The 24,087-nt window shown below is 38.7% G+C and overlaps 1 protein-coding gene and 1 long non-coding RNA gene across 4 annotated transcripts in view; one reads left to right on the top strand and one right to left on the bottom strand.

Annotated features, from left to right (window-relative positions):
- Positions 1-24,087, bottom strand: part of PTPN14 (protein tyrosine phosphatase non-receptor type 14) — a 110,282-nt gene that overhangs the window by 23,525 nt on the left and 62,670 nt on the right. For all 3 annotated transcript variants that reach the window (XM_064414238.1, XM_064414239.1, XM_064414240.1), the window contains exons 4-11: positions 17,435-17,532; positions 15,212-15,279; positions 12,242-12,312; positions 10,498-10,585; positions 7,974-8,062; positions 6,239-6,326; positions 5,488-5,570; positions 3,083-3,140 (exon numbers count right to left, since the gene is read on the bottom strand). In XM_064414238.1, the coding sequence (XP_064270308.1) occupies positions 3,083-3,140; positions 5,488-5,570; positions 6,239-6,326; positions 7,974-8,062; positions 10,498-10,585; positions 12,242-12,312; positions 15,212-15,279; positions 17,435-17,532 (643 nt within the window). The remainder of the gene's footprint in view (positions 1-3,082; positions 3,141-5,487; positions 5,571-6,238; positions 6,327-7,973; positions 8,063-10,497; positions 10,586-12,241; positions 12,313-15,211; positions 15,280-17,434; positions 17,533-24,087) is intronic.
- Positions 18,827-20,025, top strand: LOC135298178 (uncharacterized). Its single transcript, XR_010360174.1, has 3 exons — positions 18,827-18,867; positions 19,071-19,177; positions 19,769-20,025. It is a non-coding gene; the product is annotated as an uncharacterized LOC135298178 (long non-coding RNA).

The following is a 24,087-nucleotide window of genomic DNA, read 5'->3' as shown; positions in this document are numbered from 1 at the left end:
TACAGAGTCCAAAACTGACCAGTTAAGATTCCTTTAAGCTCAACCACTTCAGAAAAGAACATCCACAATTTCAGCTCTTTTAAAATTCTTCACAGTTTTATTAAAAATCCTTGCTCTTGAAGAATTAAACCCAAACAAAACAGACACCTAATCAGGACAAAAGCAGACATGGAACAAATTCAAGGACTTAGGACACTGTTATACATGCAATAAGATCACATATGGACTTAAAATAACTCTGTAAATTACACAAACATTGAATTCCTTAGATAATGAATTTGAGTTTTCTCCAATAACCTGCACTGAAAGAATTTTTTTAATGCAAATCTCAGAGGGGGCAATTCAGCATTAAATCAGCAGGATCATTTACAGAAAATAAATCTGAGCTGATGCCGTATTCCTCAGCTTTGTCCCTTGGTAAGCCAACGTGTTTTGCAATTCTCCTTTGCCACCTGCACTGTAATGTCCTGTCTGGCATCACTGAACAAAGTTTATGAAAACATATTTCAATATATGAAGTAAGCAGAAAGACAAGGAAGACACTCCTGTCTCATGAATGTGTCCTCCTCAGCAGCAGAATAAGGGCTTTTCATCCAGGCTGATTCACGTAGTTCAAACTATTAAGGAATACTGTGGATGCCCAAGGCAAAAAACCCCACATAATCTGCCTTTGTGTGCACATGCCCCAAATAAGCACCCTGCAAGTTTGCTAGCAAAGAGCGGGTGGGGAGGGATAAGATTTACATTTTCCATGTAAATGGTGAGAAGGAATAAGAATCAAAGATACTGAGCTCGGTATGAATTCTTGCATACAAAATAGGTGTGTTAAGCCTGAGCTGGAAAACAGCAAGAAGTATTTTTGCTGCAAGAATTACTTCCAAGGGTATAAAACCCTAGTCTCACTGAACAACCTGGGCCAAGGAGACTGCTGTTGACAATTTTAGTAGAGGAGCTGAGGCTGGAATTAATTGAGATGCTGGAAAGCCTAACAAATGGAGGGCAGAGGAAAAGTGCAAGGAAAGAGACTTCTACTAAGAATGCATACATCTGGAGCAGACAGTTTTCTTTGTGATAGATGTTATGAAAGGTAGCTGCAAGAAATCTGGAATTTTTATTTCTAAGGTCCATCTGCCTCCTTTGAAAAAAGAGAATCCCAGGGTCTGCAGAACAACAATAGCCAAATTAATGATGACCTGGATTTTTTTTTTTTTTTTATCAGGTAATTAAACATACCATTATATTAAGATCTCCTAAACTGAGGGTTTTTTTCTGGAAAACCAACATTGCTGGGTGGTCTGACAGGAAAAAGAGACAGCAGAAACCATGCCAAAACCATATAAAGGGTCTTGATCTGAAAGTAAAGAACATGATCCCTAGTGAAGTGGCAGAGCCTCACCCCAAAGATTCCACTTCACTTCCCATTTCTGCCTCCTGATTTATTGCTACACAAGACAAATGAATAGGTAGGTGTATGAAGGTATGTGAAGTTCAGACAACAGTCAGGAGGGCTTTTTTTTTCCTCACAAAGAGAACTGTTCCAACAAGTTAGCAGAACAATTATGAATAAGGCAGCTGAAAGTTCACTGTGAGCCGTCAGCAGCCCAGTGCACTTTTCAATTGATGAGCCCACATTCTTTCTCTTGATCTTCCTGAGATTTTGGGGATTTAAAGCTTGTTGCATGCTTATGCTGAAAACAAACTGGCAGCACGATTTGATTTTTCTTTTGAAAGAGCAGATTTCCATTTTTCTTATATAAATTAGAATGCAGCTTATTTTTCCCCCTCATGATATCACAGAGGCTGTAGCATAAAAATACAAAGCACCATTCATTTTTTCACCTTCAGTTTTTCATAGTCATTTCCAGGGTTCTAACTCATAGATACCAGATATTGTAAATATGGTACAGAGAATGCAATACACAGCCTGTGCATTGCATCGTGACACCTTAGAAACACCTTAACAAAGGAAGGACAAAGAAATCTGGAGGAAAGCTACAGCAACTTTCCTGCCAGTGCCTGGGAAACAAGAGAGTGCAACTTTTAGATCTAATGGATTCTTTACATACACACAGGAAAATAACATGTGTTGAAATCTTCAAGGATAAAGCTATCTTAAAATCAGTACCTGCTTAAGCCTAATTTTGGAACATTTTCACAAACTGTAACCACGCTGTGGGGAAATGTCAAGACAACACTTCCCCACATCACCTTTCTGCCAGGCAGCAATAGGGCAATGGACTTTTCACTCTAGAAAAGTCTACAAAGTAGGTATAACTTATACCACATATGAAAATTGGCAACCTGCATAGAGATAATATGGCCCTCTGTCCAAGGAAATAGCTGTGCTACTGTTACAGAAATTCAAAATCTGTTAAATAAGATTAAAAAATACTGACATGTTAGATGTTAAAATTTAATCCAAAAAGAGTTTCCTTAAAATGGATGGGAGAACAAAAAAAAAAAAAAAAAGACTAACACGTGACTTTTTTTTTTTGTAAACATTTCAGGAAAAAAACACATAGTTTTGTCAGATTGATAGTGTTTCTGGGGATTAGTTAAATGGAAATATAAACAATTTAAGAAAAACTCTGAATCACAATCCTGACTGATTCTAATAGTTAAATTAAAGGTAACTTCACACATAAAATAGGTTCTTAAACCAAAAAGCTGCTAAATTGTAAGTAGTCTTTATACAAAAACATGAGGATTGAAGAACTGTGAAACGTAACATTTTGTAATGACTAGATTTGATGCACAGAGAACAAGACACTTCAAATTCTTTCTAGAGGATTATTTTCCCTACATATTGAAATAATCTCAATGTAGTAGAAAAGATGCTCAGTTTCTGCAGGGCAAATAAAAATATAATGCCTTGAAGACTGTAATTTTTACTACTCAGTGAGAATATTATCCAGTTAATCAATCTGGGCACTCTCACCCTTGAAACTCATTCCAATCATATTGCCAACAAGAAATGAGTTAATGGGCTTATTTGAAATTTAGAAAGTTGCTCATCTTAGACAATGCCTCATCCCATCAGAAATGGTATAGATATTCTTAAAGACCTCACAGTGGCACGTACCAAAGATGACCTACTCCAGGTTGGCCGTCGTCGGATAGGGGGAGGAGAATTTGATTGTCTGTGGAGGAAAAAGAGAAATTATAGAGACCATAATATCTCAATTCTGAGTCAAGAATGAATGGGAAAAACAAGATGTGAAGAATCTGTTCATATTGCTCATTATTTAGATTTTCAGATATATTAATAAATGAAAATAATTCAGGTTCTCCTTTAAATATAGGAAATGTTCCCATTCCAAACTATACATGCCTTTTAATCCTTATCCTATTTGGCTCACTTGGAAACACAATAAAGAAAAATTCTGGTTTAAAATGAATTCAACATGTCTCTTAAGTAAAAAAACTGAACATGGCAGACAGGTACCATCTCAGGTGACTTAATATGAACATTAAAACAAGGACAATCTTATGAAATTGATAGCACTCCAAAACAATGCACACAGATCAGGAAGAAAAGGAAAAAAACATCTGGTTAGACAATACTAGCAGAGCCACATACAATGTTAGAGCAGCCAGATGCAGTGGAAGGGACAAGGAGTGTAGGAGCAAAAAAAAAAAAAAAAAAAAAAAACCAAAAAACGAGGAAGGGAAAGAAACAAGTTGAAAGGAGGTAGAAATACAGTGCTTACGTGAAGAGAGGAAAGGTGGAATTTGTCCTCTTACAGTTTCTGATCTGGTGAATGATGTTATGTGCAATTAGAGGAAAGGCACACAGGAAAACAAACAACTGTCATTTTAACACAGAGGGCAGGAAAATTATTTGGCTAGAAAACACACATTGGCATATGCTGTCATCAATATGTGTAGCTCTAGCACATAAGCTTATACCACAAGAGACCATGGTCAGGAGAGCAGTTCTAATGACCAAAATACATTGAAACTTGTTATTTCACTCTTTGACTTTGTGACATCCCCTACCTTTATTAGTCCAAATATCTGTAAGTGACCTGTGAATCTGCTACATACAACACTTTCATAGGACCCACATACTTATGGTTCAGTGTTTAGGAAGAAACATGATCAAAAGCTATGGCTTCTGCAGTCTGGACTGTGACTGGTAACAGAAACTTCTCTCTGTTGACCCCAACACAGCTTCAAAGGGGAAACATCCCAAGGTGACACACTATGGTATTTTGTTTTCTTTCTTGATTGTCACAGGGAAAACAATCACGAGCTCCCTTTGAATTCAATCCCTCTGGAATCATTAAAATTGAATTTAGTATTGGACTATTGAAATCCATTATATGCTGCTAAGAAATGTAATTTCCAGTCTTTCACTCACCACCCAGGATTCCTGTAAGCAACATGTAAAATCTAACCAACATCTCTTTCCTATTAGTGAAAAGATCACTCGGAGCAGTTCACCTCACTGGACTCCTATGCTCTAACTCACCATATGTTAATATAATATGTGCATGTAAAAGACCTTCCAATCTTCCCCTCATCATTTTGGCTTTATTTTCCAACAGATGGCATTACCCAGCTGAACAGATGGGATGTCCAGCTCTAACTAGAGCTGTTGACAGAGATGAGACTTCTTCATGCTAAGTTTTGCAAGAATTCAATGTTCTCTGCTGTACACACCCAGCACACCATGAATATTTCTCAAAACTCTAACCTTTTGAAAGCCACATTTATCTCAATTTGAAAATGTGTGCTGGTGTAAATGAAACATCTCAGTTAAGAAAGAGACTTTTGAACTAAAGCTTAATTAATTCTTTCTTCAGATAGAAGGAATCCACCTGTGTGAGAGAACTAGCTCAAGGCCAGTTTCTAAGAAAGTGCTCAAATCAGAGCCTAAAGGAGATTTCAGGTTTAGATTTACAATCTCTGCTGTGATGTGGCAGCACAACTGCTACGCAGATTAACACCCCCAGGTGTCCTCCCTCGTTCAGCATGCGTAAGAGGCAGATAAATTATCCTGCCCAAACCAGAAGATGCCAACCTCCACTGTCCAGCACCTTTAGCTGCTGGATGGGCAGTGCATCTGCTGCTACAGCTCACATTTTGACATGATGACCTATGTCACCTTTCACTCCAGTTTAGGCTAATACTCTGGCCTATCAACAGCAGACAAGACTCTTGATTCAAGACTCCCTATAGGATTTGGATGCATGGGGATCATCAAAGCTCACACGGCTCAGAATGAAATTTCATTCTCAACCGTCTGTTCTTGCTGTTGGTTACAAGAAAACCAGGGAAAAAAAAGGGAAAGGAGAGAAGAATAACTGACATACATGACTAGGAAAAAAAAACCCAAAAACCCAAAACTAACCCCATCCCACCAAAATAAAAAAAAACCTGAAGAAAAAAATCCCAAAAACCAAGCAAAAGCAGACACACCAAAATTCAGACCAATTTCCAAATCAAAATGTCAGAAAGCAACTGTGAAGCAAGAGTACTTACTCTGTGCAGATTTTGTTCTGCTTGTAAAACTTGTGTCTTGATGCAAAGAGACGTGAAATATATTTGGCATTTTCAAGATCATCCTTTAAAAATGAGAAAAAAATAGGGAAAAAAATTATTTTGTTATTTTTACCAAAAAGTGACAAAAGTTTTTTAAAAATCTGGTTGCAGGAATGCTGGGTAAGGTCTACCATGGCCTATTCCATGGTCTACCATGGAATTTGGCTCCCAAGAACACATCTAGTGGTCTCAGGAGCACCGAAGGCACAGGATTACTGAAACCCAGTGGTGTGCATTTACACACTGCCACCTCACTGCTAAGGCACAGTAAGAGGGGACCACAACAATAAAATGGCTCAAGCTTGCTGGTCCAGTTTCTGTACTGGCCTTGGCTCAGAGAGATGTGGAGTGATTTTAAACGGCACAGAACAGCACCATGGCCCTCTGAATTCCAGTATGTGTACACATGGTAGCTCATGCCCAGTTTCTACTTATGCTGCTGTATTTATGCCATTCAAAAAGCACTTCAGTGTTTTTGAAGACTTTCCAGCATTGGACATTTCAAGACTCTTGGAAGAAAACACAGAAATAAGCAGCTAAATGAAGTTAATTTCTCTTTCTGCATAAAGTACAACAGGAATGTGAGGGGGGTGGTGTTATGCAAGTGAGCCTCTTTGGGAAAGTGGAATTTTAAAGGTTTATTTTTACATAAGTAGCTTTCATGATGACACTGATCAGATCTTTTTCTTACTGTGTGAAAGAGTACATTCTCTTCTTTGTTGATCAGCTCTAGAACAATTGAAGACTTGTTATGAGCAATATTCCCAATGTCATTCCACCTGCAGAGTAAAAAAATGCATTGGGGTTTGCCAACACGTACATTCAAACATTTCACAAACACAGTAAGAATCCTTTAGTGAACATCAAACTCACTTTATGGGAAAGGTTTTCAGTAACTTTTTGGTGAAGAAATTTGGTTAGGAAAGCAAGGAAATCATGTTCTGATTAAAAGTGAAAGGATATTCAGCTCTTAACCCAAGGCAGGAGAGTTCAAAGCTCTCTTTAAAAACAAATTTGAAGACCCACAACAGAAGGCACATTGAAAACACAGTAATGATAACCGTTTTACTCAACTGCGGCATTTTGGTACTGATTGATTTTGTGACACATAACAGAATTATTTTGTTTTAAGTGTCATTCCTCCTCAAATGCTGTTTCCACCTTTCATTCAGTGCTAATTCTTGCTAAAGAATTACGGTTCTTGCTTAAGAATTCTTGCTTCAGAATTCTTGCTATGGTTATGTAGGCTATGCATACCATGTTAATACTCTAGCCTTATGTTTGCAATCTTTTTTTTTTTTTTCCCCAAGTAATTGTCAGGTTGCCCAAGATCTGAGTTATAATCTTCTTACAAATAGCTGACAGACATTTGCGTACATTGCATGCAATCCACGGGTATGGAAAGGACTTGTTTGTTCTGTTTGCAGCATGCATTCCTCTTCATGTCATGGCAGGATGCTTGCAGTGCATATTTCCAGAGAGTTAGAATCCCAGCACCAGCTCTCATTTCTACATGTAAAGAAACTTCTTGCTTTTGTCACCTGGCCCAATTAAAGGATTATCTAATTCCTTCTCAAAATTACATATGCAAAACAACAGTTAAGGGGAAAAGGGATAAGGGGAAAAGGGAGCACTAACATTTTTTAAGCTGACTAATGAAAGCTCTTTTAAGGCAACCCTCCCCCCAAAATTCCAGCTGAAGTCTGATATAAGCCTTAGCTACTGATTGAAAATCAATGCACCTCAAAACCCACAACTTTGAGGCTGCACAAAATTCCTACTCTAATCACAGGGATTAGCAAAAATCCACTTCAAGTAAACAGCAAAATTAATAAAAATACCCACTAGAAGAGTAGCAAAGAAAAGCGAAACTATCCTCCCTGGAATCATGGAGACTTCCAGCAACATTCTCATACAGAACAAACCCACAAAAGAAAGTTAATGGATAAGTCATTCCTATTAACCAAAATAAACTGCATAAGAAACAATAGAGTGACGCAGCCATGATTTTCAAAATCACAGAATAAGAAAGTTCAACATTTTTTTAGTGGGGCACCTAAATGTGGCAATGGGATTTTCAGAAGTGTTGAGCTCTCAAGCTGCCAGCTGTGAGGTTTAACAGATTTGCATTCAGAAGCATCAAAGAAGAAGGCATAAAGACAAGAGAAGAAAAGGGATCAAAGCCTTGTAAACTAGAACAAGATACATGACAGGCTACTACAACTTTCTTGCCATCCAACCCATTCACAGATATCAGAAGTTCTTCTTTATCTCTCTTTGGGCCAGGAGACCAATCCTGAAAACAGCAAGGTTACTACTCCTTAGTTAGAGGATTGGCAGTATTACAGCCACATATGCAAGTTAGGAAAGAATCCTACAGCTCTGTAAAGAAACTCACTTTAAATACAAAAGACCCTCATTTTTACCTATAGATCACAGTTGTCCTTCCAATTCTGTTTTTTATGAAGATGCCCATGAAGAAAATTCCAAGGTGTATGTCATTTCCATGGTTATCCTGCAGAGAAAGGATAATAAATTTAATTTAATAAATACTCTGGTCAAAAGGATCATAGGAATGCATGCTGAAGTACCAAAGAGAAGCACTTCAGTGTGGATGCAGGACTAACCTATATTTTGCAGCTTGACTGGACTCTGATTTTCATTATTTAAGAGCAGTTAGCACTTAAGTGGATTCATTGTGCTGATTAGTGAGAACAGAAGAAGGATAAATGACCTCCAAGTTCTCTCTCAAACACCATGCAGACCACAAACTGGCATTAATTGTATAATATCCCAAATCCCCTGTCTTCATGATTACAACTCTCTAGAGCCTATTTGGTAAGAATACCAAAAGTAATAGCTCTCTTTCACAGTCATGGTGTTTCTCCAGACATCTGTTAAAACATGTACAGATTTCAGAACACCACACCTGGAGATGGAATCCCTCTCAAAAGCTCTACCCTTCACACTTCCTCCTTTAAGTTCTCCAGGTAGAAGTTCACAGCATGTCACCCCAAAATGTACTTTCAGCTCTATGCAGCTACATCCTCTATTGATTTTCAGTTGTTGGGTTAAATATTCAACTGCACATACCACATAAAAATAATGCAAAACCATTGGACTCTAAGCAGTCATTTTGCTTTTGCACCTACCCATGTCTCCCCTTGCAGGCTCCTGTTTGAAAACGACATGCTCCTGATCCATTTTGAAATCTGTTTTCTAAAAAAAAACCTTTTCCATTTTTTTTGGCTACAAATGCTTAATACTGTTGACAAAGAGCTTTTTCTACATTTATCAACAAGCAAGAACAGTTCCCCCTCAGCTGCATATGTAGTAATTGATTCACACTTGAAAGTGGTAAACAGAAATCACACTAACACCATGAGTGTGGTTGGAAAGCATGGCTAGAAGAAAGCATATGAGAGAAGTCAATGCACTATGCCTGCACATGCTGTACAAACCATCAGGTGCCCCTCAATTTTAATAGACCAGGTTAGAGCTGTTCTCCTGGCCTTGCTGTGCCTCAGAAGGCAACAATAGAGTCTTGGCACTTGTTTAACCACTGAGTGCTAGGCCTTTTGCAAACCAACCATGGCTGGCAATTCATCCACAAGCTGAGAGTCAGCAATTTAACCTGATTAGAGGGCAACACATTCTTCTGCCTTGTGTCACAGGGAGTTTTACAAGGCAAAAGAATTGGGAATATTTGGGAGAAAATGTATGAATTTGTATACATAAAAGTACATATATCTACGTGTGTGTGTGTGTGTGTGTGTGTGTGTGTGTGTGTGTATACACACAAACACCCGCATGGAAAGAAAGACACATAATTCTAATAACATTTTCTACCTGGAAAGAAAGGGAAACCTTTTGTTTTCGCCTTTGAATGCAGTTCTGTTTGTGTCCACAGCCAGCATGCTGCTTCTTGATGCAAGGCTAACACCTTCCTGCCATTTTGCAGAGCACCTAGTCCACTATTCATACTCACCTTACTGACACATGCAATAATATCTAATGACACTTCCAACACAGAACTCTGTTGCAGTAGTGTGCAGCATAATTCCAAATGAATTTGAGGAAAGCTTTCATTTAGTTCATTGGCAATAAACATTCCAAAATTTTTTGGTGGGTTGAAAGGTTTTTGCCATTCAGCTCCTCCCCACCAGGCCAGTTCTGAGACCGGCACCAAAGAATCAATTTTGACTTCAGCAGGAAGCTCATTTTGTTTGGTGTGAGTCTGGATTTGTTTTTAAATTCCAATTTATCTTTAACTAGCAGGAAAACAACTCACAATCCACCACTTACGGTGTCTGGGTAGGTTAGCAAAAAGAAATGGGTCATGTTGGGAACAGCGGTTTTCAGTTTCTCAGCACAACTTTATCATGACAGCATGTACTCCATAAGGCCACACATTCAGACAATCCACAGCAGAATGGGACTTCCAGTGAAGGGCAAGTGACTGCAAATGCAAAATAATCCCTGAAATTCCCCCTTATTAAAAATGTGTGGAGGACCTCTGTGCACATATAGGAAACTAAGGAAAAGTGAAATTAATGCTTGCTAAGTAGCAAATTATAAAGACACAAAAAGCTCTCATTTTAACATATCCTGTTAAAGATGACCAGAGCTGAGATTAATTTGCCCTGGCCACTCTCCCACAGACAGCACATGAAAGAAAAACAAGAAGCATCTCTTATTCCCGTGACAGCACACCCTAGAACATAGCAACCTCTTCTTTAGCACGCATTTTCATGGAAAAAAAGCAGCACTATAGGCCTAAGTAAGCCTCATGTTGCAAAGTCCATTCAAACTATAGCAGTCATTTCACCCTCTGGAGCAGTTAAACAAGTCCTTCTCTTTTGGACAAACGACCTGCATGCAGACCAAAGGTTGCTGCAGATTTCTGCATCATTTGATTCAGAGGGTCCTTTTTAATATACATTAACATACCTTCACAGGGAAAATTTCCTGTCCAAACCCATCCAGACGTTCCACTTCATTGATGTACATTAGCTCAGCCTCTGCTGCTGTAATGCCACTGCAATTAGATTAACAAAACGGAGCAAATAGTCCAATATTACACACACACACAAATACTAGCAAAAAAAAAAAAGTGAGTTTCACAAGCTACTTAAGAAGACGCTTTGGAAACGCTGCCTAGAAATGCATAACACAAAGATAACTTTCAACATTAGGATCATTTTCAGCAAGGGGGGAAATTTTACTAAATGTCACTAAGCTAAGGTATAAAGCACAGTTCAAATGACAGGAGGAACAAACAGAACTGATCACATTACTCAGCTTCTTCCACACACATAAAATCTTCTCCAGGCTTTATTAAAACATCAGGTTGTGGATAGTTTTGGATGGACAACTTGAACCATAGGAGTGCTAATCTGCCTGAATATTACACAAGGCCACTGGAGCTTCCTAAAATGACTTAAAAGGAAAGACCTACATTTTCAAGTTGGCTGTTCAAAATCACAGCCACTAAATCCAAAGGCTGAACAGATTCTCTTTCATAAGACAGAACAGACCAGCTGAAAACTTTTACACACGTGTCTACACATGCTCCTGTCACAGCTCAGGAATTCAAATACATTTCAATTCTCAAAAGCAGGTCAGAAAAGATTTCAGGTGGCTCCAAAAAAGGCCACTATTAATTTTTCTCCTCTTTACTCCTCCTTACCACAGCCTACAAACAGAAATATAGGAACCAGACAAATACCTGGGAGAAGGGAGGTGGAATACGATCTACCTGCTGAAGTGAGGGGAAGTATTTGCTCTTTGTGTTGCAGAAATAGCACTATAAAGCTCAGCAGGTGGGAAATCTTTCCTTTCAAGTCTGTGAGTTAACCAAGATCACACAAGCAGCCCATGGCAGGGAGAGAACAGAACCAGGCCTGATCATGGCTGGCTCGGAAGCTATTACTTTGGTTGCATCAAAGGCCTAGGCTTGCATTGAAACTCAAAACTGAGAATGGCCTTAGACTCAGAGACTGGTATTTGTCCTTTTACAACCACTTTCTCTCATGTAATGGGGAATGCAGCATCCTTCACATAATATTCCTATTGCATACGACATGTGGGCACTGCCATTTTTTCCCCTAACAGCACTCTAGAGGTTTGAACACTTCCACCACTGAAACACCTGGACAACATGAAAGATGCTTGTTCACAAAGAAGGTTTTTTTACTAAAGCACTAATGCACACACTCCTAGCTCATTAACTAGTAACACTGTGTCTTCTCCTTGAGACTTCAAACCCAATTCCTGTTATTTTCATTTCCATTACGCTGAGAGCATTTGTATCCCCCTCCTCTTGAAAGAGGCCCTCAGATCTCCACCAATCAAGTCACAGGGTCCTTCATATCAGGATTTAAATAAAATGAAAAAAAGAAAGGAGTCTACTGCATAGCACAAGTAGGGTTACACATATTCATTAAACTTAAGGGTGTAAATGCTCGTTTATTTGGGATTAAGTTCCTCAGCGATTTTGTATTTACAAGAGGCAGATAATCTTCTGTGATAGACTAATTAAAAATCCAGTGACACAAAGCATAATAGCAACATGAAGATAAGCTAGTTAAACACTGCATGGGGAGTTAAACAATGCATGGGGAGGCAGGGAAGTACTAGAACAATGATAATTTTTTTTTAAAAAATAGCACAAACTTCATCATGTCAAACTCACCTGTGAGTTCGGTGTTCCTGAGCAACCTTCTGAGTCAGGTCCTCCAGAACAGCTTCATCCTGGGTCCAGTCCTGTAAGAACATGAAGCAGCATCAAAAACTAGTTAACCAAAAAAGAGAGAGAATAAATGGCAGACAGAAACTATGACAGCAGATGGTTCAAGACTTGTAGTTACAGAGAGAGAACCTATCACTGACTGCATTGTAAATTCAAAGCATGGTATGCTGAAAATATGTGAGAAGAATACAAAACTCTGATTTTTTTTACCTTCTTTTGAGAGAGAGTAAAGAGATACTGTTAAAAATAGGAGTAAGGTCATTATTATTCCAAAATAGAAAATAAAATATAGAGTGCAGAAAAAGGACCTTTTCCTGGATAAATTCTGAACAAGTCCTTAAAAAAATTGGAAATCTACAAAATAATATATACCTTTGAAAAAACAAAACAATACATAGACCATGGGAAATGAATTCATTAGTATTTTTTTCTCCTGAAACATACAGGTACTCCCTTCCTATGTTACAGAGATTGAAAGTTTTGCTACTTCTTCGAAGATGCATTAAAACCTACTTTACGCTTGCAACACATTTCTGAGCAAAATTTTTTATACTCTCCAAATTTAATAACGTGCAGTAGAAACAATTCTGAAATAACTGGGAGCAAGTTAATAAAGGAAGTCTACCCATAAATTCAAGGCTAAAAAAGGAAGCTGAAAAACTTTCTTGCAAAACCTCAAAGTTCTTACTTTTATTTAAGAAAGCCTTAAGGCTGCATGTAATGTACTTAAACACACTGCTTCTTGCTCAATGGGGCCCTCCCCTCTGATATTTGCTTCTGCCACAAAAAAATGTGAAAGTGGTAGTGTGCTAATGAAAAATGGCATGGTACATGCCTATGCACAGCCACACACCTGTGGGGTGTACTGTGTACATAACTTTGTTCTTTTCACTGCTGAAGAAATGCCATTTGACACACATTGTAGCCTCACAAGATCAAACAGCACGAACGCAGCTGCCCCTCCCTCACTTCACTAATGAATTTATAGCAATGTGCTCAGTGGAGGCTTTTTCTATGCCACAAATTCACTCAAATCCTCCAGCCTGCTTAGGGACTTGTTTGTATCTGCAGCACTTAGCTACTGTTACTGAACTTGCAGTAAAATATGTGCAGAGGAGCAAAGAGAAGTAGTTGAGGAGATGTCTAGGGAAACAGTTGATTTAAGAGTAGGCTTCTGAAGGTGTAGGAAGCAGACACTCTGCTGATCTTCTTAAATTTAGCAATAGTTGCATGGATGAAAGGCAAACTACCACAAAGCAATGGTAAACATACAAAACAGAAGAGAGCTGACCACATCACCATGGAGGCAGCTGACACAAAAACAGAGGTTCTAAGAGATGGGCCCAAAGAGTAAATTGCTGTACCATAGAGAAATTAACAACTTGAAAGCTCATGTAGAGACCTAAAACCTCCCCTAATTTTTTCTGAATAGAAAAATAGTACCAGCACATCCCTGGCACTGTTCAAGACCAGGTTGGATGGGGCATTGAGCAACCTGATCTAATGGGAGATGTCCCTCCTCACGGCAGGGGGCTTGAAACTATAGGATCCTTAAGGTCCCTTCCAACCCAAACCACTCTATGATTCATTTTGTATTGAAAGAACTTTGTAGAAGTTAATTTACAAAATTACTCCCTGACAACAACACTTTTCTCCATATATATTTTCAGCCATCTTCTTTCCCATTTAGGCTATCATACATGACTTCATAAGCCATCAGCTATACACAAGATCATCATCAATTACTTATCAATAGATAAGATGGCTAACCAAAGAAATTCTGCTCCATAGAGAAGATAACAGAAGTTTATTAGTGAAAGGTTAATTCTGAAGCCACATTTTACATGTATATTCTACACAAAGCATATTCAGATCTCTGCATATTCCCTTCTTCCTTCTGATTTTTTCAGACCGTATTGAACTACCTAGTGGCTGAAAATCACACTTTCACTTCAAGACACCAGGCAGATGTCACCTTTTTGGACTTAAGATGAACTGTCCACTGCAGTTCCTGTACAAAGAGCAAGGGTAAGTGGGATGAAATGCTTCTCAAGCCTTCAAATTACAGTGAGATGAATCATTCTCCCTCTACCGCTCCACTAATTGCAGAGGCAAACCAGATGCCTAAACTTCCAGGCAGCTAGACTCAGGCATGGGAACCCCACCCTGCTTCCAGATATTTTTCCAGTTGGAAAGAGTTTCATGATCTTTTATATTTATGAAGATTACACTAAGTACTCATGCTGATGGACTTGTTCATCTAAGACAAAGCCAGCCTTAGCTTCAACAGGCATTTGTTTTGGTTTCTTTTCTTCTCTAATTCATCCTCCCAGAGAATCTCAATGCCACAGACTGGAAGTGCTTAGCATTTGTCATCAAATTTCCAACATCATTAGAGATCTAAGCTCCTTCCCTAAACATTCAAGTTATTTGCTAGTTTCCAAATGTAAACTGAATTTACAGCAAATGTTCCCTGGAGAACATTTTGAGAAGACCTGATTCAGGCTTCACTTTAGTGCAATAGTCAGCTGATGTAAATCCACATTCTCTTCAGGAGTGGCTGCATGGTTTGTCCTGTGACACAACATTTACTACAGCAGCAGCTCTTACATCCCTTTGTTATGCCACGTTGCTAATACCACAGTACTGCTAATATACACCTTGTAAAACAGCTGCAAATTCTTTTTTGATTCAAAGATGTCTGTTTCTTTTGTGGGCACCAGTTCCTAGTGGAGGCTCAACAGGAACTGAAAATGGGCTAACATTCCATAGCATAGATTCAGCTGCAATCAAGTTTTGGGGAGAAAATTTTGCTTTCACTAGTCCACTGCTGGTGATTTTACTCTGTTATCAACAAAGCCATCTCTGAGTCATGGAGAAATTATTCACAAAAGAGAGGGATAAGGAACTCACCATAGGAAACAAGACATATTCTCGGAGGAAGTCATGAGATTCAAACTGATTATAGTCTCCAAAATCCGCTAGAAAAAGACAACACAATTACTCATTTTGGCACTGTCCACACATGTCAAGACCACACTCAACCTTTGCACAGACACTTAATTTCAAGTGGGCAAGTTCTTTCTGAAGCCACAGCCCAGCACAAAGACTTTTGCTTGTACTTTAGCTTTTAACATGGAGGTCTGAAAATAATAGTGTTATTAACAGAGATCAAGTGACAGCCAACAAGTAATTTCTTTCTTTGATCCCTAATATAATGACTATTTGCAATGCTTAACCATCAGGAGTGCAAGAGTTTGTTTTTCTGTAGCCTTCTTGAAATCATACCCCCATTTAAAAAATGCTGAGATTGCTCGGCCTCCTTAAAAATTGTGCACACTTTTGCTTCTCCACCCTTTCCAATCCTGACCAGGCAAAATAAAGAAAATTTAACCTAACTCTGCTACAATTCTACACAATTGAACAAAAGATTAATTTTACAGCCCATAAAGGTTAAAAATCTGTAAAGGTTTAGGTTTAACCTAAAAAGGTTAAAGGTCAGTTTTATTAAAAATTGTCAATAACCAGCATAGGGGAAGGTTTATCCTTCTGCAGCCAACCTAGCAGTGCAGGCACTGTGATGGTTTAACTGACTGGCCCACACCTTTCTACTCACTTCTCTGCTTCTTCACTTCTCTATCTATTCTAAAAGATACTCATCTCCATGATCACATTCACTCATTTGTCAGGCTGAGGATTCTTGTCTAAATGTCCTTGAGACTGTGGAGTTTTGGAAATGCTTACTAAAGTCTAAACAATATTAAAAACCCCCAAATAATGCCTATATTTATCTATCTGTTAAATATACAACACCTTATATCAAAAGAGTATCTTGCCAGGAGGTTTTTATTTTATATTAATTGAACAGGATCAAACGCCATCTACAAGATTCTCATATTATAGGAGCTGGAAATCCCCACCATAAATCATTTTATCTAAACATTCTTTCAAAGCTACTAGACAATTTCACATATTGCAGGATGCCAAAAATGCAGTTTCATTTTGTTTCTACCTCAGCGTTATGTTTTAACATAAACAGAAAGAAGTCAAAATGGGCATGAAACACAGTCTGCAAGTTTAAAAGAAATAAGTATTTCAAATACGTTTGGCTGCACACATGCAAAGGACAAAGGAAGTTATACAAGGTCAGGAACAGTAGGATTGACTCACTCTCAAAATTAGGAAAAAGCTCCAAAAACACCGTGAAACATATTCAGTATCTATTCAGACCTAACTTACACACTGGAAAATCTTCACTTACCTAAATAAAAAGATTCATTATGGAACATTATACACATATTTCCCTTTATTAGACAAACATTAAGATTTGACAAGAAACATTTTCCCTTCAATTTTTAGCAAAGATATAAGACACAAACACAGCATTTCTACTGCTCTAAAAAAAGACCATAAAAGCATTTCTTTCTATTGAACCTTTAATTGTCAAGAATCAGATGCTCGTGGTTGCTATTTATGTATATCCTTCCCCATTTCCACTCATCAGAGAGCATGCAGAGAACATCCTTGCTGAAACTCTGCCTTAAGTTCTCATAGTCAGCTGTGGATAGACTGAAACATACTTTATCCAAATACAGGGCTTCTTCCTCTGCACATACACATTTTCCAATCCTACTTTTATTGATGTCCTTAGGAGTCTCAGAATAAAAATCATATTGTAAGAAGTAGTTTATTATTAACTTATAACTCACATAACAATTATGGTCAAGTGTTCTTTCATACTTCATATAGCACTATACAGCAAAATGAGATTTTAATTAAAGGCAAAATTAAAGCTGCTGCTGTGCTCTTTGATGTAATTTGCATTTGAAACCAGAGAACGTGAAGCAAATTCAGTACTGCAAAGTACTTCGTGGTCAGAGCTGGAAGAACTGCAGTTTTGTTGAGATTTCCTTGCATGAATTTTAGAAATAGGAAAGTTGAGCACTGTGATGTGGTCCCACATTCCCACCCTGAGGCTGTGAGTGTTTCATCCACAGTCCACCCATGCACTTTGGAAACAATTGGAAACCCAGCTGCTGTGAGAAGGACTCATACAAGGCCTCAGTGCCCAGACAAGATGAAGGACAAACCAAAAGAGCCATTCCTAGACAAAGGCTACGGGGTCACGTCTCCTACCTTGCACTGCCAGACCAGCCAGTCGAATTCCCTGCTCAAATGAGGATATCAATCGCCCATCAAGAACATCCTTTTTCACCTGTAGATAATACTGATATCTAAAAAAAAATAAGGATCACAAATGAGCACAAATTAAAATATCTATATGCTTGCACATTTCTTAGAGGGAAATAAAAAGATTGTGGAAAGAAAGGAAAAATCATCCCAAACAGGTCGGGCTGTTGAACAGCAGGTCTGTACCTGGCTTCAGAAGCTCCTCATTACCATAACAAACCAATCTGATCCCTACCTGTGCAATGCTTCCAGATGGATGAAAGAGAAAAATAAAATGTTCTAGTTTGGGTTTCCCAGATCACACAGAAGAGGGACATCTGTAAAGACTACCTCTTTTGTAAATTTTATAGAGATTGTGCAATCCCCAATGCAAAAAGGGGCTTTTCCATGTTGCTTCTATTGTTTTTGATCCAGTGACACCATTTTGATTGAAGAAATAGAATTTTAGATATATACTTTGGTCTGTTGATTTACTTTGAACTATGGCCCATAAAAAAGATTTTTAATTGGCATTTTTCATGTGCAAGGATGACTAAGACACACAAACACAAGCAAACGCAGCTTCTAGCACAGTCCATGTGTGCACTCAGCCTCAAGCTTCCAACCCCTGGGTACACCTGGGTGATCCCAAATTAAGAACCTCAAAACCCAACGAATGGGCTTTTTAAGGCTGTGAGTAGACACAGCAGCACAGAGGTTACTGCACCCTTCAGCTGCATGCCTCCTCACCCCCTGAAACTGAAAGTGGAGGGCATCCACTTAAAATGCCATGGATTTAAGAAATACTTGCTTGAGATAAACTGGGATAGAAAGAATTGGTACACAAGCATGCCAGCCAGTCCCAGAGACTGCAAGCTATGCAAGGCAGAGAGTGAAGACCAGTCAAAGTCTGTGGGCAGCAAACTCCTAACTGTGCTCAGCTACAACCACATCTGACCTTACCTCTGAACCTCTTGACAGAGAAGCTGTTCTGGCCTTGCTTTAGAGTGTCAGTGACCTTCCCAGTCCCAGCAGAAGGGAGAACCACTGCATCACTCACAGAACATGAACTGCGCTGCCTTTAACTATGCTTGCAAATATTACTGTTTGTGTTGAGGTATAGGAAAAATATAATCTCATTTTAAATGCTCAGATTTGGCTTTCACACAGCCTAATAAAGAGTAAAACTGATGGGGATTTTGAAATTTGACTGAGAGAGACACGCTGAAAAGCATACAGCTTCTCAGCCTGGGCCCTGTGCCTCAGCCCCAGGTTTCACACTTGCTTGGTCCAAGAGACAAATCAGCTTCTTTCTACTCCTTTGCAATGACCAAATCGTAACTCTGAAAACATGCACACTTCATAGAAGCTTGATTTAAGCAGCTTTATCAACTATGCAGGTGAGTGTTTGATGAATTTGGTCTTTAAGACTTGTAATCCCAAAAGCAGCTATTTGGGTCCATGCTACATACACACGAGTTACATATTCTAGTCTAACAAGAACAGTAAAATCCCTATCTTCCACCAAAAGAAGGCTATTGTTAAAATAAACACAGAGTGGTAAGAGGCTACATGAGACTCAAACCCATGTCAAATCTTATAGTGACATCCTGGCTGTACAGAAGTCAAAGCTGGTGAGCTGTAGAGGAGCCATGATTTCAACCACAGTGTCCACAGAACTACAGACAAATCACAGGAAGGATTACTTAGGTAAGTATCAACAAAATACAGTGCCAATGCAGTTACTGTAGTATCAAATATTATGACCTAGGCTTTCAAGAGAAACATTGCTGTTGGGTTTGAGTTGCCAGTTGACTTGCCATAGGAATATGATGAAAGCAAGGAGGAAACATTGCTTAGTGTCTGCCTTGGACAATATGGAATTCTCAAAAGCTCTCACTACAAATTTCCCCCAACACTGATGTTAGAAATGTTAGGGCAAATAAAGAGCGCACACACACACTCACACACACTGTCACACACTCACACAGCTACACATTCACAGACAGCTGACAGCACCCACAATCTGAGAAAGATGTCTATTTGCAGGTGTTTCACTTGATCTTCAGGAAGGGATCACATTTAAAAATCTTATTAGGAATATTCTATAACATTATGGAATCATAGAATTGGTTGGGTTGGAATGGACCTTAAAGATCATCTAGTGAGTTTAGGATTTATTCTATATTGTAGATTGGCATGCAGTAAGAGTTTAAGGGATGTACACAATTAGCGCTCTGACAACAACTAGTGTATCTGTCAGGAAAAAAATCTCATGGAGAAAGTTGTCACTTCTCACAGGCAAACTCATTGAAATGCAATCACTTCCTGTGGCTCTGACACCTATTTCAGTGGAATTGCCAAGATAACCTGAAGAAGATTGAGGCAGAAACCTGTGGTTGGTACCTGCTTCCCCTTTAACCCTGAACTGACAGTGACAAGTGATGTCCACCTAGAGTCCCCTGACATGTCTTTTCATGGCATCCAAATAAAGCATTAACAGGGACATGTGCCCCCAGGCATGGACTGGGGTGGCATATTCCAGTGTCAAAGCAGAGGAGGAGGATACCCTGGAGGAAGCTCCACTAGAAGGCTCAAATAACTCCACCAGCCACAGATTCATGGCTCAGCCATGCTGCAAAACTGTGGTCAGGCTCCCTGCCCAGGCAATGTAGAGGAGCAGTTGGCCCACGTTCTGTCAGGGATTTGAGGCTCCTCCATCCGAAATTAAATTAAATGCTGTTGTTATGCTAACTGAGACTGCTCTTTGTTCACTTGGATTGCAAAAGTAGATCTATAATTTGAGGGAAATCGAACTTTTAAAAAATGTTTCAGCTATAGATTCACTGAGGAAAGTTGTTCCAGGACAGCAGATAAAAACATGCCTTTCAGAAGCCTTCTATTAGCTGGTTTAGTTGGGAAAGCCTATGAAAAGCGAACAAAATCGAAGTTCGGAATCTGCACCCCCAAATAATAAAAGACAAAAAATTCAAACTTAAGATTTACAAAGCTTTAATCACAAAGCCATTTTGGCATAGAGTAGTGCAGCAGACACACCATAGCTGAGTCAGCCTAGAGCTGAAATCTCTCACCTTCATTGCTCTCCTTGGGTTAAACTTTACTAACAGAACCATTGTGTATTTAATATAATAAAGGCTACTGCAGTTTGCCAGCCTGTAGCTAATTCCAAGGGGAATGGGAGTGGACAACAAGTCTGAACAAAGCCATCATTATAAGGATATCATTTCCCACAACTCTATTTAGCCAACACACAAAACATTGGAAGTATATTTGCATGTATGGCATTAAAAAGCACATTTTTATAGAGTAAAGAAGCTGCAACTGGATGACTATGAGACAACATCTCAACTCCAGAATCTGCATTTTGGCAATCCATACCATTAAAGGAAAAAAAGCCCACCAAAACCTGATAGTATTAGTGAGCAGGAGATAAGGGTACTATTTTAAAATTTAATTACAACACCCAGATTCAAACTCTGCTACAGCTGCATCAATGTAGGGAAACTCCATTTGCTCAAACAATTCTGCATGGACCTCCCCCAGGACCAGGATTCACATTTGTTCTCCTGTCACTTCAAAAAAGAATGTGGATGTTTGTATAGTGTCACTGAATCCATTGCACTCTTCCATCACCACTGTTTATCTGACATAAAATCCCTGCTGCTATTTGATACACGCAGAAAATAACTCAATTTCACTGATTTCTATTCTCCTCAACAACCAACATTTCATATATCACAAGCACACAGAACCTGGCCTGACCAAAACAAGAAGTGAGGTTTTTGCAGAGAAATTAAAGGATGGTTTACATAAGTAAGAATATGGGTTAGGTTTGCAGAGTAATTGCACTGCAGCTTCAGAATTTTCTTACTAGTGACTTCCACAAAGAACCACAAGGCAAATGCTTCCTTACCTTAATCATTACTCAGTATTATCAGATCCACTAGCCTTAGTAATCAAGCAGCATCAAACTCTGCTAAGAAATGTAAAGAAACAGAACAAAAAATTCTTTTTGTCCAGAGATTTACAATCTGAATGTATATTTTATACAAAAAGCATTGAGTTAATACGGTTTAATACGGTTTGAATGCTACAATGTGACCTGTCTGGATTTTTGTTATTTTTCACAGGTTTTACTTTCCTTCTCTGTATATCAGAGAGGGTTTGTACCTCCAATGCATCAGGAAACACTTTAAAAGCTTTTTTTTTTTTTTTTTAATCAGGTTGTTTTATTTGGAAATTTTGAGCCAGTATAAATACATAACAGTTTCAATAGCAATAAATATTTACCTTGAGTGTATCTGAAAATAAACAAAGCACTACAAAACATGTATTAAGTTACCCAAGAGGTATAACTCCTTTACCATAGTTTCTAATGATGCTATTACTAGCATGACTAACTTTTTATAACTCATTAGGTACCATTTTGGCACCAAGCCTATCTATTGGATAACTGCACAGCTATGTAATTTAACTTCTCTGGAGGAAAAAAGAACTACTCTACCATTTCATACCTCCAAAAGAAGAAACCTTTAAGACTCAAAGGAGAAACAGATTGGTCCACCAGTAGTTTAGCTCAAGAACTTCAGCTCTTTTCCAACTTCAAAAAAAAATTGCAATGAGAGTACAAGACAATCTTTTAAAATTAGGAAGACAATAAAAATCTCATTGAGTCACAACAACAGTCCAAGTCAGCTCATTTGAGATTATCTTAGTATGGCAATATGTTTCTGAGGAGAGACGCTGCAGTGTACTCTTATGCAATCATGTGCCCACAGGGAAAGCGGTTTCTCCAGAACAGAGCTCTTTTATCATTTACTAAAATTATTTTAAGCAACAGCTTTGATATTGATGTGTCTATTGTTCACCTGACACCTTAAAACCTGCCATGACTTTAGCTTTTATACTATTTAGCAACAGGATTCCATAGACACCTATATTGCTACATCTGAAATAGAAGCCCATTTTTTATTTTGAGGATATGTTTTCTCAGCCTTTGAGATAAAAGAACCGATGACTTGGCTATTCAGGGTAACCAAAGGAACTCCCTAATAATGACCGAAAAGCGCTTTCTGTTTATTTATTACATATTTAAGACTCATGTTACTACTTAACTCTTACTGGTAGCTTTTCTGAGAAAAACTTGCTTTAATGTATTCATGATGATTAGCCTAATTTCATATAATATCTGAGGTTGGTGAAGCTACTCATGTAAACTTGGGCAGGAATCCAAGGCAGATCTGGGAGGTCTAAGGTTTTGTTTTTCCCAAGTCTCAATCCAGAGTACTACTTACTGGATGCTGCTTATTTCATGTGGGTCACTCAATACACTGCAACAAATCTGGCTTGCAAACTTGGACTGGATTTTATATGGTAAGGAAGGCAGTCAGGCAGACAAGACTGGTCTTTTCAAATGCAACATCAGTATATTGGCAAAGATGGTGTTATGATTCTGAGCCTGAGCATGCTGAAACACATTTTGGAGGCAAGGATTCAATCAGCACATCTTAATCTAAAGGCACTTTATAAAAAAAAAAAAAAAAAAAGAAAAAAAAGAGATACATAGATCCATGATGTCATTTTCAGTAACACAGAGCTAATGCCTCGTCTTTGCCACTTTAAAAACTTAGATGGTGCTGATAAACACCATCTCTAGTTCACTCCTTTACAATTTCATCAACTTCTCTCCCAGCAAAAGTCTGTGTTTCACAGTCCTAAACAACAGTCATTTACCTGGGATTTGTGTTAGATTATAAAAAACAATGACAGTGTTTCCACTAATAGAAGGGTAAGATTTTTGGAAGGGTATTATTGAGAATGAGTCTACCACACCCTGTCACAGACCTTCAGGAAGATCAGCAGACTTGCCAGAAAAAGAGAGCAAAGGAGACGAAAGAGCTTTTGTCACACATGCAGGAGGAAATTCCTTCAGAAGCTCAAACTGCTAATGCCAATAGTAAAAACAGAGTCATTACATCTTCCAGGGTAAGAGCTCTTTGATCATAGCAACCTTAGAGGGTAGGTCAAGGCTAACTTCAGGTAACTGAGAAATTACTCTGTTCAAAAGCAGCATCCAACTGCCTACATCCTGGCTTCCTCCAGCAGCTGGATGGAAAACATGACTGACACTAAAACCAAAATAAATACATGGAAAGATTTGTGTCATTCCCCTTCCTAACGAGACAGAACAATGCTGGGATAGCATCATATTCATACATTTGACTGAAAAAAAAGGAGAACAGATCAAAACACAGTTCCTATCACCTACTTCCAGATCACTCAATCTCTCTCTTTAAAAGCAACAAATTATAATTGAAGGGGAAAAGAGAGGATTTGGCTACAACAGACTAACTTCACAGTGATGGTCGCTTTCCATTTATTTTGATGTGCGGGTTGTGAGATAAGGACACGTGATGCAGAGTCTGGATGCCTGGCTTGCTTTGGTGAGCTACATTTGGTGAGGCACACAGTGAAAGGCCAGCTACCACAGCTGACCAGTGAGGTTCCTACCAAAGGCCTTCCAAAGGTTAAGGGCCAGCCTTCCAATCAGCTCTTGGCTAAGGATACTAGAACAGGAAAACCTTTGCAGAGTTGAAGAC

The sequence above is a fragment of the Passer domesticus genome, chromosome 3 (assembly GCF_036417665.1).
Source record: "Passer domesticus isolate bPasDom1 chromosome 3, bPasDom1.hap1, whole genome shotgun sequence".
NCBI classification, from domain to species: Eukaryota; Metazoa; Chordata; class Aves; order Passeriformes; family Passeridae; genus Passer; species Passer domesticus.
Note: the sequence above shows the minus strand (reverse complement) of the source record. Positions and strands in the feature narration are given on the sequence as shown.